Consider the following 16,215-nt stretch of genomic DNA (forward strand, 5'->3'; position numbering starts at 1 on the left):
GTTGACTGGTTCTAAGAGGTCAATCTCATTTTATCTTTACTGGTATTTTTAAAGATGCTTATGTGGGGAAGGGCAGTGACTTTTAACATGCTTCAAATTGCAGAAAGCAGAGAGCTGGTGACAAATGAGCCACAGTGCAGGAGGACAAATTGAACAGATCCTTGTTCCTTGCAGGAAGGGCCTTGGAGAGCATCAAAATTTAAATTCCCTGCTTGACAGAGGAGGAAACTGAGGCCCAGAGGGGAAGACTCACCCCGGAGGATAAAATGTTACATACAAGGTCACTATCTATCTATCTCCCCCAACCCCAAGCCCGATAGCAGGTAGGGGTTCAGGATAATTCAGCCTGACTCTTAGCCTGGTGGGATTCCAGAAAATCTCTGTGACCGAGTGGTATGTGAACTGGAAAATCACTTTTCTAAGAGACACCTGATCTCTTTGCCACATCATCTCCTGGCCCCTGTGGATAATTTCCCACCACTGACAGCAACTTGAGCGAAAGTCCCTGGGATGCCAGGCCTCTGAGTGCAATTTCCAGGGTGATTTCCCACTGCTTCCTGCTGCTCTGTTGCCTCTTCCAGGAGGTTGGGGGCCCCCCCAGGGGAGGGGCCCCCTCACGTTGCCTACTGGACTTCTCAAGCCAGGGCTCCGGGAGCCTCTGAAGTCCCGGGTCCCCCCATATCTGCTCTGGATCTCTGGGCCGCACCTCCTGGGGCTCCTGCACGGATGGACACAGGCGGCGGGCAGCTTCCCCATTCACTGGACGTCCAGCTGCATCAGGACTGCTGGGTAGAGATGCCGGTGGCCCCAGGGGAAGGGCTGCAGACTCTCAGCCCTGAATGGACTCACACAGCATGTGTGGCTGGACACGCAGGGACCCCGTGGAGTGACCAAGGCTGACGGAGAGCCCTTCCAAGCAGGAGGTTCCCCACTCCCAGGGCAGCCCCAGGCTTTCCCATCCCACCTGTGGGAGAAACAGGAGCAGTGGTGGCTCCCTCTAGTGGCGCTATCGGCAATGGCAGGTGGCTGGGGACTACAAAGGGAGCAGGTACCTGCAGGAAGGGACAGAGCTGATGAGTGTGGCCCAGATTCTCAAACGTCATCTCAAGTAATAGATTTTGGAGGAAGTTGCTTTCACCTCCAGCACAGGAGGCTATAGCTGCAGGAACGAGCACTGGTGATCTCTGGCTGCAGGCCTCAGAATCAGGAACAAGCCCAAGGGCCCCGAGCGCTACCCTCCTACCCAGGATGCCTCTTCCAGCCACTCACTGCCTCACCGTGCACAAACCCCCTTCACTCCTCTAGGGCTTGTTTTCCTCCACATGTTGGCGGGGGTGGGGTGGGGGCGTGCAGGTCAACCAGCTGATCTCCCATCCCAGAGATGCTCTGAGATGCTCTCACTCTCAAATGAGCCCACAGTCACCCAGCACAGCATTGCTCACAACCTCCTACGCCTGGAGGGAGCCTGACAGTCACCAAGCACTCCACGAAGAGCACAACAACCATCTGGCACACCTAGTCCTCACCTCTCCCACCACTGGGCCACTCTCATATTCTGAGATTGAGCTGAGAGACAAAGGATGCTCTTCTGTGGCCCACAGACCCAAGGACTCCGGGCCAAGGGGTCAGTCAGGGCTGCTGGTTTGTGTTTAGAGTCCTGAGAAAATGAGACCAATGAATTCCTCCTCTTTAGCAGGAAAAGATGTCTACGTGGCCCAGCCCATAATTGTCAAGTCAGTGACTAACTATCACTAACACACACACGTGCTGACGACAGCCAGGCTCTACTTCTGTATTAACTCGTGTAATCAGAACAACCCTGTGTCGTAGGCTATCCATCAGTGAGCCACTCTTGCCTGGATGCCAACGCAGTGACAGCCCGAGTTGCCCGTTTACTGTAACTGCCTGCCTGCAGGTAGAGATGCTTGATAAGAACTGAATCAACACACATCTCCCTAGACAGAAGGAGAGGGCTCTCATTTTCCATCATGTATCAGAGAATCAATTTGCCCTCAGTTATCCAAATGATGGCGTTAGTCTATCCAAGTGGGAAGAGACATTGGGGATCACTGGGTCCAATTCTGCTTTTCTCAGGTGAAGTGAGGGCCAGGGGATAAAGTCACAATATGCATCACACAGTGACTTAGTGGCAGAGCCCGGACTGGGCCCCAGGTCTCCAGACTCTCAGCCCACAGCTCCTGCCACTCCGCCGTGTCGTGGCTGCTCCCACAACTCAGCTGAAGGGCAGCCCCGAGACCTCCCCTCAGGCAGCCCTGGTGGGCTTCTCGGCCATGAGCCAGCACAGCTGAGCTCAGGGAGCAGTGTCTTCTGACACCAGCCCCTGGCACCCATGCATGGCCTGGTAAGTCACTTTTCTGCTACCTCACCTCAAAAACAAAAACAAGAGTCATCCCTGGAACAGTGCATCCCAAAGGCAGACAGAGGGCAGAGAGCAGGGCAGTCTGGGGGCAGCCTGTGACATCAGGCCTCCTGCTGTCCATCAGTCCACTGTAGACAAGACCCCCATGGCCCCTCCAGGAGCCAGGACAGAGCTGTCCTTAGCCTCCCACCGATGTTTCTTCTTTTTGCAGACTGATTCTAGGTTCTCCTATCACAGCGCCCCACGCACCCCGGCCTTTCCTTCCCCATTGTCTCGGCCTCAGGCTTTTCTGGTCTCCTGAATTCCACTCTGGCTTGGCTGCCCCAGGAGGTGACAATACCTTGCCTGCCAAGGCCAAGGTCAGCCAGGTCCCCAACCTTCCCAGGAGCAAGAGACTCAGGATAAATCATGGAAACGCAGATGCAGCCCGTCCTGGACATGGGATAAGGGAGACAGATGGTGGGGGAGCGGCAGAAGCTAACACTCCACCCCTGTCCCCACCCCCCGCCCCCCCACCCCCACCCCCGGCCTCCTGGAGAGAAGGAAGTGGAACCTGGAGGCAGAGTCAAGCTGCACTGGGGGCGGAGTCTGGTGGGTGAGTTCATCCCACAGGCCAGCTTCTGGGAGGTCTCCAGGCCTCAGCTCAGCCACAAAGGATGGTCCAGCCTCTTGGTCTTCCCTTTCTCCTCCACAAGCTGGGGGTCATCCTTGCCTTCACTCTTCTCTTAACCCCACACCCAATTCCTCCCATTGGCTCTCTTTTCAAAACTATGCATATTCTGTCCACTTCTCAGCACCCCCACCGCGACAGCCTGGTCCAACCGCCAACCGCTCTCACCAGGTTTATCCTACCAGCTTCCCAACTGGAAGTCCTGTTAGAATTGAAGTCCAATCATATCCCTTCTCTGCTCAGAGCCCTGGAAGAATGGCTTCCCCTCCAACTCCAAGTACAAGCAAAGTCCTTTCAGTGCCTCTAAGGCCCTGCCTGGCCTGCCCACCCAGGGTGCCCAGCTAACCCTGACCTTGTGTCCTGCTGACTCACTGCCCTCCAGCCACACTGGCCCCCTTGCTGCTCCTAGAACATGCCAGCAAGGCCCCTACCTCAGGGCCTTTGCACTTGCTGTTCTTCCAGACCAATTCCCTCTCTCCTTGACCCGCTCTGCTCTTTACTCAGACATTCCCTTCTAGGTCAGCCTTCCCCCGTCTCCCCTACTTTAATCTGGTCTCCATACTCTCCTACCCTCTGCTGTATTTCATGGTCCCCTTTCTGGCTGTTCCTCTGTTGAACTGACATTCACCTAGCATACAGTATATTTTAGTTATTTACTCTATTGATTGCCTGTTCCTCACCCCAGCAGAATCTAACCTTCATAAGAGCCTAGGTCCTTGGTTTCATTTATTGACTCATAGCAGGCACTCAATGAACACTTGTTGAATGAAGAAGCAAACAGATCACAGACACAGCTTGTGAAACAGACCTTCACAGGTGTCAGAGGCGTGGGGCTTCTTCAGGAAGGGGAGAAGCCCGGGAGAGAAAAGTGTGTGTGCGTGTGTGAGAGAGAGATGCAGGGATGCTTGACAATCACCCTTACTTATAGGAAACAGCAATGTGAGTGCTTGATGACTTGTACACGAGTGTGTTAACGGTGTGTATTCACCAGAGCCAACATTCATTCACTCACAGCCTCGCTCACTCATTCACCGGACACTCTGTGAGTGACAAGTCCATGTCCGCTGCTCTGCTAGACATCAGGTGGGCACGTGGCTGAGGATACGGTCCCTGCTGCTGGGGCGTCTGCAGTGTGGTGACGAAGCCCCCCGCCCAGCACACAGATCTCAGAGGGTCCAGGCGTTAAAGCAAACAGTAACCCTGGAAACACCTAATTAGGAAAGTAAATTCAAGGCGAGAAAATATGCCTTGTGCGTTTTGTCACCAAGAGGAAAAGATACTTGGGTGAGTGGCCATTAGTGGGACTGCTCCCCTCCAGAGCAGCCTGGAAGGATGCCGCAGGGAGGGAGGGAGGCGAGGAGGAGGGACTTCCCGGAAGCCGAACCCACTTCCTTCCCCTGGGGATAGGCCTGGAGTGGAGTGAGTCACACACTAGAGAGAAGCCCCCACTTCCTGGGAGACCCCGTGCGTGGCATCATCCGGCCTTGACATCTGCCCGCAGGCAGGTCTGTAGAAGAGGCAAACCACTCTTTGACCACGGGTGACACACGCTGCCTCCTTGGAGAACGTCCCCTGCCCAGGGTGGGGTCACCACGGAGGGCAATCAAGCACCTTTTCTGATGCCATCTGTGGGTGGCACTTGGGATGCTGGCTGGGTGCCCTGGCACCTTGGATACCTGCCTGCCTTTGTCACGAGTTAATATGACGTGTGTGCTTAACTTAGGTGTCGATGTTTTCACACAGAGAAACACATAGCTTCCAAGACTCCGCGTGTATTTATTGGTTAGTCCTTCACGGCCTCCTTTTCCTGGATGGGCCTGCAGCACAGCCATGCCCTTGCCTGCATCACTTGACCCCTGACCTCTCCACACTTGGTCTCTTTTATCCACACCACCAGCTGTCACTTCCCCGCCCCAGTCCCACCCCAACATCCTGGGCCCCATTTTTAAATGCCGGTGGGTCCGGTCTCAGCTTTTTCCAGCCTTGTCATGGCTCGGGGAGGCCACCAGAGGAGGGTAAGGCCAGTTCGCCCAAGGAGGGGTCTTGTCTTCTGGAGAAGTTGAGGGTCCAGGCCCTCTTTGTCCTGGCGAGATCAGAAATGGAGGTGTAGTTCTCCTGGCTTGGACCTCTGTGCCAGCCTCTTCCCTTCTTTCCTGCCATGGACGAATCAGAAGAAAAGGAGGTCAGTTAATAATGACGGGAGGCTGGGCTGCACGAGACGCGGCCCCAAGGGAGCTGGGACGGACCTCCGGCCTCGTTCCTCGGCTCCTTTGCATGGTGGTCCCCGACCTGGCCCCATTCCTGGGCTCTCTGGTTTACCCAAACCACACCTCCCACCCCACAGGCCCCACAAGGGTCCCTGCAACCCAACTGCTGAGCCCTGAATGGCTCTTGCAGAAGCTGCCTTTATGCACCGTGGTCATTAACACCCCACTTTTAATGGCCCCTCAGTCCCCCTAAATCAAGTCCAAGCAGTTTGCTCTACTTCCAGGCCCAGGAAGGTGAAGCTTCATACAATTTACCAGCTGGGCTCCCTTCTCTCTGATGCCTGCACCGTCCTCCTGGGTCCCAGGCCCATCTTGACCCTCAGCATCTGTCAGGCATACCCTCCCTCCGTGAAGGAGTTCTTGCCACAGCCCAGCGCCGCCCTCCCCCATGCACCAGAACCCCCTGTCTCTTCCCCACACCTTCCTCCGTCCCCAAATCCCTCCTGGCCCAGTCGAGCCTGAGCACCTCCGTGAGTCCCTCTGGCCACACCAACACAACTGATCTCTCTCTTCCCTTATTCTCCTGCTGCCCTTACTGTCAGTCCCACGTGATATCAGATGTCATTGTTTTCTACTGGAAAGTACGTGAGATTTGGAGCCCAACGTTCTGTGTTCAAGGTCTGCCACCACCGCCCCCTGGGCTAAGAAAGCCAGGCCCCTGCTCAGCCACCGAACGTGACAGCGCATCCCCGTAACCCCCACAAAGCCCTTCAAGAACAGGCCGGAGTTGCCTTAGACACACTCCTCCAGGGCTCTTCCCCACTCCTACAAAGCCAAACACCTATCCCTCTGCTGCTCAGCCCGAAGAGGGGAAGTTTATCTAATTTGAAAAAATATGAGGGTGAGTCAAAAATTATCCGCACTCTGGCTGTAGCATTTACAGACGTTTTAATATAACCAGAGTGCGGATAATTCTTGACTCACCCTTGTCCATGCACCCCGATGTTCATCGAAGCGCTGTTCACAGCAGCCAAGACATGGAGGCAGCCTAAGCGTCCATCAGCAGATGAAGGGATGAAGAAGATGTGGCACAAATGCACGATGGAATATTACTCAGCCATGAGAAGGAATGAAACGATGCCATTTGCAGCAACACGGATGGACCTAGAGATTATCATCCTGAGTGAAGTAAGTCAGACAGAGAAAGACAAATACCATATGATGTCACCTGTAAGTGGAATCCCAAAAACAGATACTGACAAGGCAGAAAATAACATTTGATAGTGATAATGGTGTGAACACTGAACACTGATGTAACCAAACATTATGTTGGAGGCAGAGAAAGCAGGCATACAGTTTCCTATCAAGACAAGAGGTGCTGTCCCATCACTCAAAGTAGAAGCCGAGGTCATTACAGCAGCCCATGAGGCCCTACCCACTGGGCATCCCCACCCCACCAAGTTAACCTCATTCCCATCGCCCACCCCACTCACCACGCTCTAGTATCAACGGCCTCTCTGCTGTTCTGATCCTCAGTGACAGCCTCTGTCCTCCCACCTCAGGGCCTTTGCACTTGCTGTTGCCTTGGCCTGGAATGCCATCTCCCCACACATCCACAGGGCTCTCCCTCCCAATAAATATACACTGAATAATTTGTTGAAACACTACCTTTTGCTACTGCAACAACCAATATGTATTGCTTGGGTGTGAATAACATTTATTCATCTGTCTCTTCTCTGCCCTAAAATTCTAACACTTGGAGGCTGCACATTTTTTTTTAAAGCCCTGCCACTCATTCCTCTCTAAACTTGCAATTCCCATCTTCACACATAATTTCTGGAAATGTGTATTTATGTAAAATGTGCAGAAGATTATAGTATGTCGTATGGGGTTTCTATCCTGGAGCACCCAGGTATGATGAAATCCTTCCTTACGCTTTGCCTTGTAGATATAACATCCATATCTATTTCCTGCACTTCACACACGATCTTTCAATATGTTCCCTTCCTTCATAATTCAACACAGATTTAACTGACTGAATCCTAGTGAACTATTTATTGATTGAAGCTAAAGATTCAGCACTTTCGGCAAATCTAATGATCTTATCTTGTCTCACCTCTACTAACATCTTTGCTGGGTTCTGTCCATTTCTCTGTGTTCCCCTCATTTTTATAAAACAAGGGCAAAAAATGTAACAAAGTAGCTACATTATTGCACATGTATAACTATACAGAAAAGACAGTGACCTGGGCCGGCTGCCAGGGCCGCCAGGAGAATGACCATTTGTCAGCCAACGCACACAGTTCCAAATCCAACATAAGACAGGGCATTGGGGGCTCAAAATTTGAACGCCTAAATGTTGAGCACCACTTGTTTACACTTCCTGTGCAATTAGGGACTACCTGATAATCCAATATTAATTTAGCCCTTTACTGAGTAAAGCAGGTTTGAATTCATCCATTTTTCCCACTTATTCAGAATTACATGATAAACCAGATACTCTTTAAAGTTCCTTCTAAAGGATAAGGCTGCCAGGTTGTCACCTTTAAATTAACTCCCCTTCAGACACAAGCTAAAATAGTCAAAGGGAGTCTTAAATTTTTTACGTCTGCAACAGAGTACAATTGAACAACTAAATTTGAAAAGCCTCATGCGTATATTTTAAAAACACCCCTTCCTTTGCCCCCCAGATCAGCTCGTGGTAATTGCTATGGGGGGGCGGGGGGAACCAGGGTCTGGACCATCCTGCCTCTTGCTGGACCCAGTGTGAACCCTGACCAACTCAGTCTCGTGTGTACACCGGCTGGTCTTGTCCCTGTTTTCAGAGGTAGGCTCAACAGCTGTTTCCCAACCGTGCTGGCATGCCTGTGAGTGATGTGGAATTTGGCGTCCCTTGAAACCTTGAGCTTGATCAAAGTTGCCCCTCCTCTGGGCTATGGCACCAAACCCCGTGCATCACCAGAGAGATGGAGAGGCGTCCTGCAACAAGGTGAGGGCTATGTCAGGCTCCAGATACCCACAGGGAGGCTGTCGGACTCTTCCAAGGCTTAGGGTTCGCCATTATCTTTAGCAGCGTGTGGCCAAGACACGGAAGCAACCTAAATGCCCATCAACAGAGGAATGGATAAAGACATGGTGCATATATACAATGGAATATTACTCAGCCACTAAAAAGAATGAAATAATGCCGTTTGCAGCAACACGGATGGACCTAGAGATTATCATGCTGAGTGAAGTAAGTCAGACAGAGAAAGAGAACTATGGTATGCAGAATCTACAAAGAGGTGCTACAAATGAACTTGTTTACAAAACAGAAACAGACTCACAGACTTAAAGAAGGAACTTATGGTTACCAGGGGGATAGGGGACGGGGGAGGGATAGTTAGGGAGTTTGGGATTGACATGAACACACCGCTATATTTAAAATGGATAATCAGGGACTTCCTAGGTGGTGCAGTGGTTAAGAATCCGCCTGCCAACACAGGGGACTTGGGTTTAATCCCTGCTCCAGGAAGATCCCACGTGCTGCAGAGCAACTAGGCCTGTGCACCACAACTACTGAGCCTGTGCTCTAGAGCCCATGAGCCACAAGTATTGAGCCCGTGTGCTACAGCTACTGAAGCCCACATGCTTAGAGCCCGTGCTCTACAACAAGATAAGCCACTGCAATGAGGAGCCCACGCACCGCAATGAAGGGTAGCCCCCGCTCCCCACAACTAGAGAAAGCCCGTGTGTAACAATGAAGACCCAATGCAGCCAATAAATAAATAAATAAATAAATTTTTAAAAATAAATAAATAAAATAAAATAGATAATCAACAAGGACCTACTGTATAGCACAGGGAACTCTGCTCAATATTATGTAACAACCTAAATGGGAAAATGTAAAACTGAATCACTTTGCTGTACACTTGAAACCATCACAACATTGTTAACCAACTCTACTCCAATACAAAATAAAAACTTTAAAAAAAAGAGCGTGTGGACATTATAATTCACAATAAAATGCAGTCTACACAAGATACCATATAATGCCCATCAAGGTAACAGCCTCCCTTCCCAACTAGAACATTCAGAGCTGGTTGGTGACATAAACACTCTCACACAGGGCTGGCGATTTCTTCTGCTTGTATTTTAATTTCTATCCATTAAGCATGCACTATAATTTTTCAAGGTGGAACTAATCTTTCTGATCCTAAAACGTACACATTCTTTGCCTTTGGAGTCACACGGAACTCGTTTTAGCTCAGTTACTTATGTGGTGGCCTCATCTGATAAATGGAAATAATTGAAGCTGCCTTACAGTGTGAGAATGTATGGAAATGTTTTGCATAGCACAGCGTTCAGTAATTGGTAGCTATGGCTGCTATGGTTATTAATCTACCTCTGATCTTTTTTCTGTGCATATATACATGTGTATAAACGTCAATGTGCACTCTTTATGTTCCCACAAGGTGCTTCTGTGTGCCGAAAAGATTATTTAGAGGATCCACTGCTTTGATAAATAAATATTCAATTTATGAAGGTTATACATCTTCACGCTGCCTTCTTCCTGAAGCTTTTGAGTTCAATGGACAGATTTTATTACCCTATTCATAAGCAGAGCTTGCCTGTGTTGTTTTTCAAAAGCCTGAACTCCTTTAGTGTCTTGGAAAGCAATAAGAGAAAAGCACCTTTAAAAATACACGTTATGAACGGAATGTTTGCATCCCACCAAAACTCATGTGCTGAAACCGACCCCAATCCCCGGTAGGTGCAGCTATCTTTGGAGACAGGGCCTTTAAGGAAGTAACCAAGCTTATATGCGGTGCGAGGGGTAGGGCCCAGTCAAATGGGATTCGTGTCCTTAAACAAGAGACACTGGAGCTCGCTCACTCTCGGTGTATGCAGGGGACTGGCCACGTGAGGGCACAGCCAGAAGGTGAGAAGGCAGCGGTCCTCAAACCAGGAAGAGAGCCCTCATTGGAAGCTGAATTTGCTGGCACCTTGATCTTAGACTTCCAACCTCCAGAGCTGTGAGAAAATAAATTTAATAATTTAATTACTGTGTAAGCCACCCAATCTGTGATGCTGTGTTACAGTAGCCTTAGCAGACTGATACAATATGAGAAGCAGAGATTCCTCCCTTACACACAGAAAAAAAAAATGGTCAGAAGTCAGAGTAGGAAAAGAGCAGGGACCCAACCCCACTAGATGGTAGCATCCCCAGAGATGGCCAGACTTTGGAGGGAGTGGCTGTTAGTGTACTAAGGTGGCCAGACTCCAGGCAGGGGGTCCCCAGGATCCACAGCTAAATTTGAATTTCAGATGATCCTGCAATATTTGGGGCATTTTTACAATTTAAAAAAATTCACTGTTTATCCGAAATTCAAAGTAATACTGGGCATTCTGTATTTTATCTGTACCTCTACCTAGTACCGGTACCATCTTCAGCAGGGCATTTTAGTAATACGTGTCAAAATCTTTAAGGCATACGTAATTGTTAGCACAAAAATGCCACTTCTGGGAACTTATTCACAAGAAATCATCAGAAAATAGATAAACACGTACAGGTAAGGATATTTGTTGCTTACAATCATGAAAAACAATTACTAGAAGAGTGGTTACATAGTAATGGTATTTTTGTTCAAATGTATGCAGCCTTAAAATAGCGATTTCTTAAATCTACATTTCAAGATGAAAAGACTTCCAGAATGTATTATTGCATTTAAAAGGGAATAAACTAAGTTTATGTTTGATTTTATTTTAAAAAGTATTTTATATGTACAAGACACAAACACACACTCACAAACCATCTGGAATAATCATATCAAGATGACAGGAATTATCTCTGGTTTGTGGGATTACTGGTGACATTTATTTTGCTCTGTACACCTTTATTCATACACTCTTGAACTTTGAATAACGCGGGGGATCTAGGGTGCTGACCCTCTGTGCAGTCGAAAATCTGACTCACCTCTCCACATCCTCACATTCCGCCAGCCTTGGATTGTGTGCTGTACTGTGTATTGAAAAAAAAATCTGCAGAAAAGTGGACCCATTCAGTTCAAATCCATGTCGCTCAAGAGTCAACTGCATTATCTTAATAATCAGAATAAAACAATAAAGCTATTACAATTGGGGGGAAGGGGAAGTACCAGTAACTTTTAAAAAAGAATTCTGCAAAAGCATTCTTTGATAATCTTAAAATCTGAAGCGGCAAGCCCATGTGTGACTTTAGGAATTCCCTACCTAAAGTCAGGGACATGTTCCTTGTCCTATTTTGGTGTTGATTTACCTAAGCTATGATATTTTTCTGTTGCTAAAAGAGGCACAGAAGAACCTAGATGTGGCAGATATTTGCTATTTTCATTTGTTTGTTTGGGGAGGGAGGCTGCTGCATTTTTGGTTACCCGGCATCTGTATTATCCCTTCTCTTCCTTACAAAGTACCAACTCTCCTCTGGAGAAACAATCTCCACACTCCATACTCAGCCCATGTGCTTTGGGTAAAACTGACTCCAATCTTGACTTCAAGGGTGTGCATATGACCCAGATATGTCCATTCAGAGCATACCATTCCCCTGGCCTGATAATCTGCCCAGACAAGAGGATGAGGTAGAATTCTGACCAATGAAAATCAGATCATGGATTTTGTCAGGTCAGTAAAAGACTCTCTGTTTATTAGACTAGAACCTTGGAGGATATATGCCTAGAGCTACTAGCCACCTTACCACCATCTGAAACCAACATGGACAGCAAAATTGCATTAAGAGGGATTAAAAAAAAAAATCTACCTCCTGGATCATACTGTACCTGAAGCCTAAAATTCAAAAGAATTTTATTATTTTCAAGTAACATACTATGGACCTTAGACTTATCTTGAATTTCCCAGCACAGGCTCTGGTTAATTTAATTGATATGAAAATGAAATTAATTGAGTCTAATAGCACTAGCTAAAAACACTATTTATAAGTACAGATAGAATTTCATGGGTGGATATACCCTAAACCTAAAGAGGAGAGTTGCCAGGCATCCTATATATATATATATATATATGACATGTGCTATATATAATGATTTTTGTCCTGCTTCCTGCATTAGCCTTCTCAGGACAGCCTAAATGTCTCATACTCTGCTTTTTCATTAAATATTCAGCTTTTTTCAATACACTACAAAATTCAGCAGTTAGAGCTATTCATTAAATTATCTGGGCATCCTGTACTTTTATTTGCTAAACTTGGGCCCTAATAAGGAGTCATTCAACCCCCACAACCTTCCACGCTTCAGCCTACTCTATAGTATCTCTGCCAACTGATGTCCAATTTTAAACGAAGTTTTATGAGTGAGTAGACTTCCCTGTTTGATTAAATTGGCTTGAGCTAGTGTTTTAGTCTCTTGTAACTGAAAGAAAGCTAACTGGACTTGTTTAATTATAGAAGCACCAACACCTAAGTTCTATAGCCTAATTAAAATCATAGCTATACTTCATTCATTGCTTCCTGTGTTCAAGATATTTTAAATACATTATCTCATGAATAAGCCTACCCATCCTTTGAGATAGACATTATTTTCTCTGTTTCACAGATGCGGAATCTGAGGCTCCACGAGGTTAACTAATTACCCCAAATCACACAGCTAGTTGGGAAGAACCAGGATACCAAGACACCAACGCTACATTCCGTCACTGCTGCACACTACCTTCTGGTCTAGGCTGAGAATTCTGAATTCTGGTCTCACATCACAGACAACTCTTTTATTGAGCTTGGGTTCACTACCAGTTGAGCTAAAATAACCCCCAGAAAGACCAACTTCCCACAAATAGCTCTGGCTGAAGCCAAGCACAGGAAAAGTGCACAAACAGAGTCTCATTTAAAGTGGGTGGAGGACGTCCCCTCCATGCTACCATTTTCCTCTAATTTCCCAGCAACGATCAAGATCTGAGAGCAAGTTTGGGGATCACTTGAGTCGTGTCAAATGTCCATCAGCATCACGCAACCTCCAAAGCATTAATCAAAGCCGACTCCATTGGTGAAATTAGCTGGCTAGCGGCAAATTTTCCACTTTATAAGAACACCATCTCACACTGTCTAAGTTGGGCGTGAGCTATCACCAGATTTGCAACAAATCACTTGTTTCTTATAATTATATGGAAATATAATAAAATGGTTCATGTGCATTTACCCGTGACATGACAACGTGCAATTCATCTAGTTTGTTATTTCTCACAGTAACCCAGTATCCCTCCCAAGAAACCGAGGTACAACAGACAGATATAGATAGACTGTTCAAAGTCAGGCAGGCCAATAGCAAACAAAGTTTCCCACTTCTCAGAGGTAACTGAGTCACCTGGACCATTCAATCACATTTCATTTGGGCTGCAAAGCGATCAGAGGTCAAGGGAAGTGCTCTCACTGTCCTCAGGTTCTGCTCTCCACCGAGAGCACCCGGGATGATCCCTGCAGCCTCTGGTGTGTGGATGTTGCGATGCTACAGCTCCCCAGGACAGCAAAGGTGGGAGATGGGAGCCTATAGAAGCCTGGAGGGATGGAGGGTAGCAGGCAAAGCTTTTCCTTCTGAATAACTCTACTTGTCAAACGTCTCCCTTTGGTGATTTCCTGGCAGCCCTGACTATTTTGTGGAGGAAGTTCCAGGAACAAAAGAGATGCTGTTCCTTCCCACCCGCTCCCAGCAGCCTGAGGGAGGGCTTCCTTGGCTCCTGGAGGGGGTCAAGGAAAGCCAGTGTGGCCAGAGGAGATGGGGTGTGTGAGACCCAGGCCCCTGAGGTCAGCAGGATGGTGACACCTACCCCCACCCCATCTCCTCTCCACATCCTCCGAGAGCATGTGGGCATCTTCCACTTTCAAGAAACTCAGAGGCAGACAGTGTCTGCAGCCTGGTGCAGCAGCGCCTCAAATACAAAGGCTCTTTTCAAATTTACCTTCGAACCGCAGAGCCCGCGCTCAGCCCGTCCATCCAATAGCTCCCAGCAGACGCTCCGTACGTGACCCGAATCTCTTCTACCTGAATTCCTGTAGGAGCTTTCCGTTAGGGGGGCACACCGGGGGCAGTGCATTGAGAGAGGTCTGCCCCCGCACAGGCAATAAAGGAGTGCATCGTCCACAGTAATAAAACTGGCCAAAAGTCACATGTGCCAGCAATGATGAACAATGTGAGTGACGAGACATCCCTCCCAACTATGGTGGACCACTCCTACCACCTCTCTCCATGACGTGCTACGCCAGGGTCCCCACCCTCTAGCCTCTTTCCCACTCCTGTCTGCACTTCAGCCAGGGGGATCATCTGAGCAGGTCCTCTCTCTGACAACTCTCGCTGCTCCCACAGGCATCAGAACGAATCCAACTTCTAGCAGCTTCACGGCTCTTCACCATCTGAGTCCAGCCTATTTCTCCAGCCTCCCCTGCACCCTCTGTCCCACCCCGGGTGCCCCAAGCTCCCAGTTCCTTGAACACATCTTCCTTTTCTTGGGTCACCTTGCCTTTGCTCAAGCTGTTTCTTCTATTAAAAATTTTCTCTTCAATCCTGAAAACTTCTCCTCATCTTGTAAGGTCCGGCTGAGGCATTGACTTCTTTGGGAAACCTCCCCTGACTCCCTCCAGGCCCCGGGAGAAGTCCCTCCTCTTCCTCACCAGGAGCACCTGCCTCCAGGGAAGGCGAAATTCCTGATTCCAGTTCCCATGAAAGCAGCGGGAAGGTGGACTTAGAGCAACTTCGGAGTCTTGCTCTCTCCCCTTCGTGCAAGTCACCCCTAGAAGAGCTGATCACAGATTTTGCTTCCAAGGTAGGAAGGAATAGGAGACCCCCCTTTGCCCACAGTCCCAGCTTCATGTTTCAACTCAGCCTTTTAGCCCAGAGCCCTGACTTGCAGGACCCAGGTGCTGCTTTGATGCTGATAAAGTTATCCCTTGATTCCTGCATCAGTCTCTGCCTGTCCCTCCCGCGGTCAGAGCCCAGGGGTGATGAGAGGGGACAGCGGGGCAGAATCTGAGCCCTCGTGTGAAGCCTGCCCCACTACCTCCACCACTTGGCGCAACTGTCTACCCACGTCTGCCATGTGCTGTGGCTTCCTTCCTCAAGAGATTACAGTTCTGCTCACCTTTGATTCTTCAGGGCCTGGCTCACGTAGGCTTATTATTAATGTCTGTTAAAAAAGAATAAATGGGTACAAGACACCAAATAAGCTCCTTCCTCCATACTGATTTCCAGCCCCACTGCCATCCCCTACCCTGCTTCTTTGCATCCAGAATCTCAATTTTGTTCGAGTTTCTAAAAGCCAAATGCTCCAAAGAGGTTGCATGCCTGTCCAGCCCTACAGGTGACTCTCTGGCTGAGCCTAAATCAATCATGGCAACCCTACCCACCTCTGCCAACACTGGTTTAGGCATGTGTCCGAACCGCAGCTAGGAGAGGCTGGTGGGAACGTTTCCTCATTCTTAGGAAGGCTCTTCCCTTCCTGACTTTGGACATGGTGCTGTGGGGACGTGGGTGATGCCTGGAACCGCTGCAGCCTTCCATGAACACAAGGTGAGGGGGAGCCAAGTGAGCCCCAGAGAGCAGGACCCCCTGAGCCCTGCATCGTGGCCGCAGGTGGCTGATGGCAAAAGTGGTTCAAACTCCCCACCTGCCCTTTGCAATGTGATCTTGAAGCTCCTCCCACCACGAGACAGAGTCTATTTCCCATTTCTTGAGTCTGGGCTGGCCTAGAGATTTGTTTTAGCCAATAGTGTGCAGCGGAAGTGACGCACCAATTCCAAACCACGATCTCAAGAAGCCGTGAGGCTCCCACTCTTGCTCCTGGGCCCCTGCGTCCACCATGAGAAAAAGCCCAGGCCACCTGCTAGAGGGATGAGAAAGACATACACAGAGCGCTCAGGCTCCCTGACCAACACCCAGCCAACCCCCAGGGCAGAGCTACCCCACCAACCAGAGCTCACCACGGTGGCAGGAGGAGCACAGGTC

General features: G+C 48.9%; 2 protein-coding genes across 7 annotated transcripts in view; both read right to left on the bottom strand.

Annotated features, from left to right (window-relative positions):
* Window positions 1–4,823: 4,823 nt before the first annotated feature.
* GALNT8 (polypeptide N-acetylgalactosaminyltransferase 8) overlaps window positions 4,824–16,215 on the bottom strand; it is a 116,383-nt gene continuing 104,991 nt past the window's right edge. Inside the window, exon 11 of the mRNA XM_057702491.1 lies at window positions 4,824–5,203. Within this exon, the coding sequence (XP_057558474.1) occupies window positions 5,018–5,203 (186 nt within the window). The 3' untranslated portion in view covers window positions 4,824–5,017. The remainder of the gene's footprint in view (window positions 5,204–16,215) is intronic.
* The window catches only part of KCNA6 (potassium voltage-gated channel subfamily A member 6), a 36,368-nt gene continuing 25,224 nt past the window's right edge, over window positions 5,072–16,215 (bottom strand). For 4 of the 6 annotated variants that reach the window (XM_057702501.1, XM_057702498.1, XM_057702500.1 and 1 more), the window contains one exon: window positions 5,075–5,203. The gene's annotated coding sequence lies outside the window, so the exon portion shown is untranslated. Of the gene's footprint in view, window positions 5,204–16,215 lie in introns of all 6 variants that reach the window. The other 2 variants (XM_057702499.1, XM_057702502.1) reach the window with 2 other exon arrangements.

This window comes from Hippopotamus amphibius, chromosome 12 (assembly GCF_030028045.1).
Source record: "Hippopotamus amphibius kiboko isolate mHipAmp2 chromosome 12, mHipAmp2.hap2, whole genome shotgun sequence".
Taxonomy (NCBI): domain Eukaryota; kingdom Metazoa; phylum Chordata; class Mammalia; order Artiodactyla; family Hippopotamidae; genus Hippopotamus; species Hippopotamus amphibius.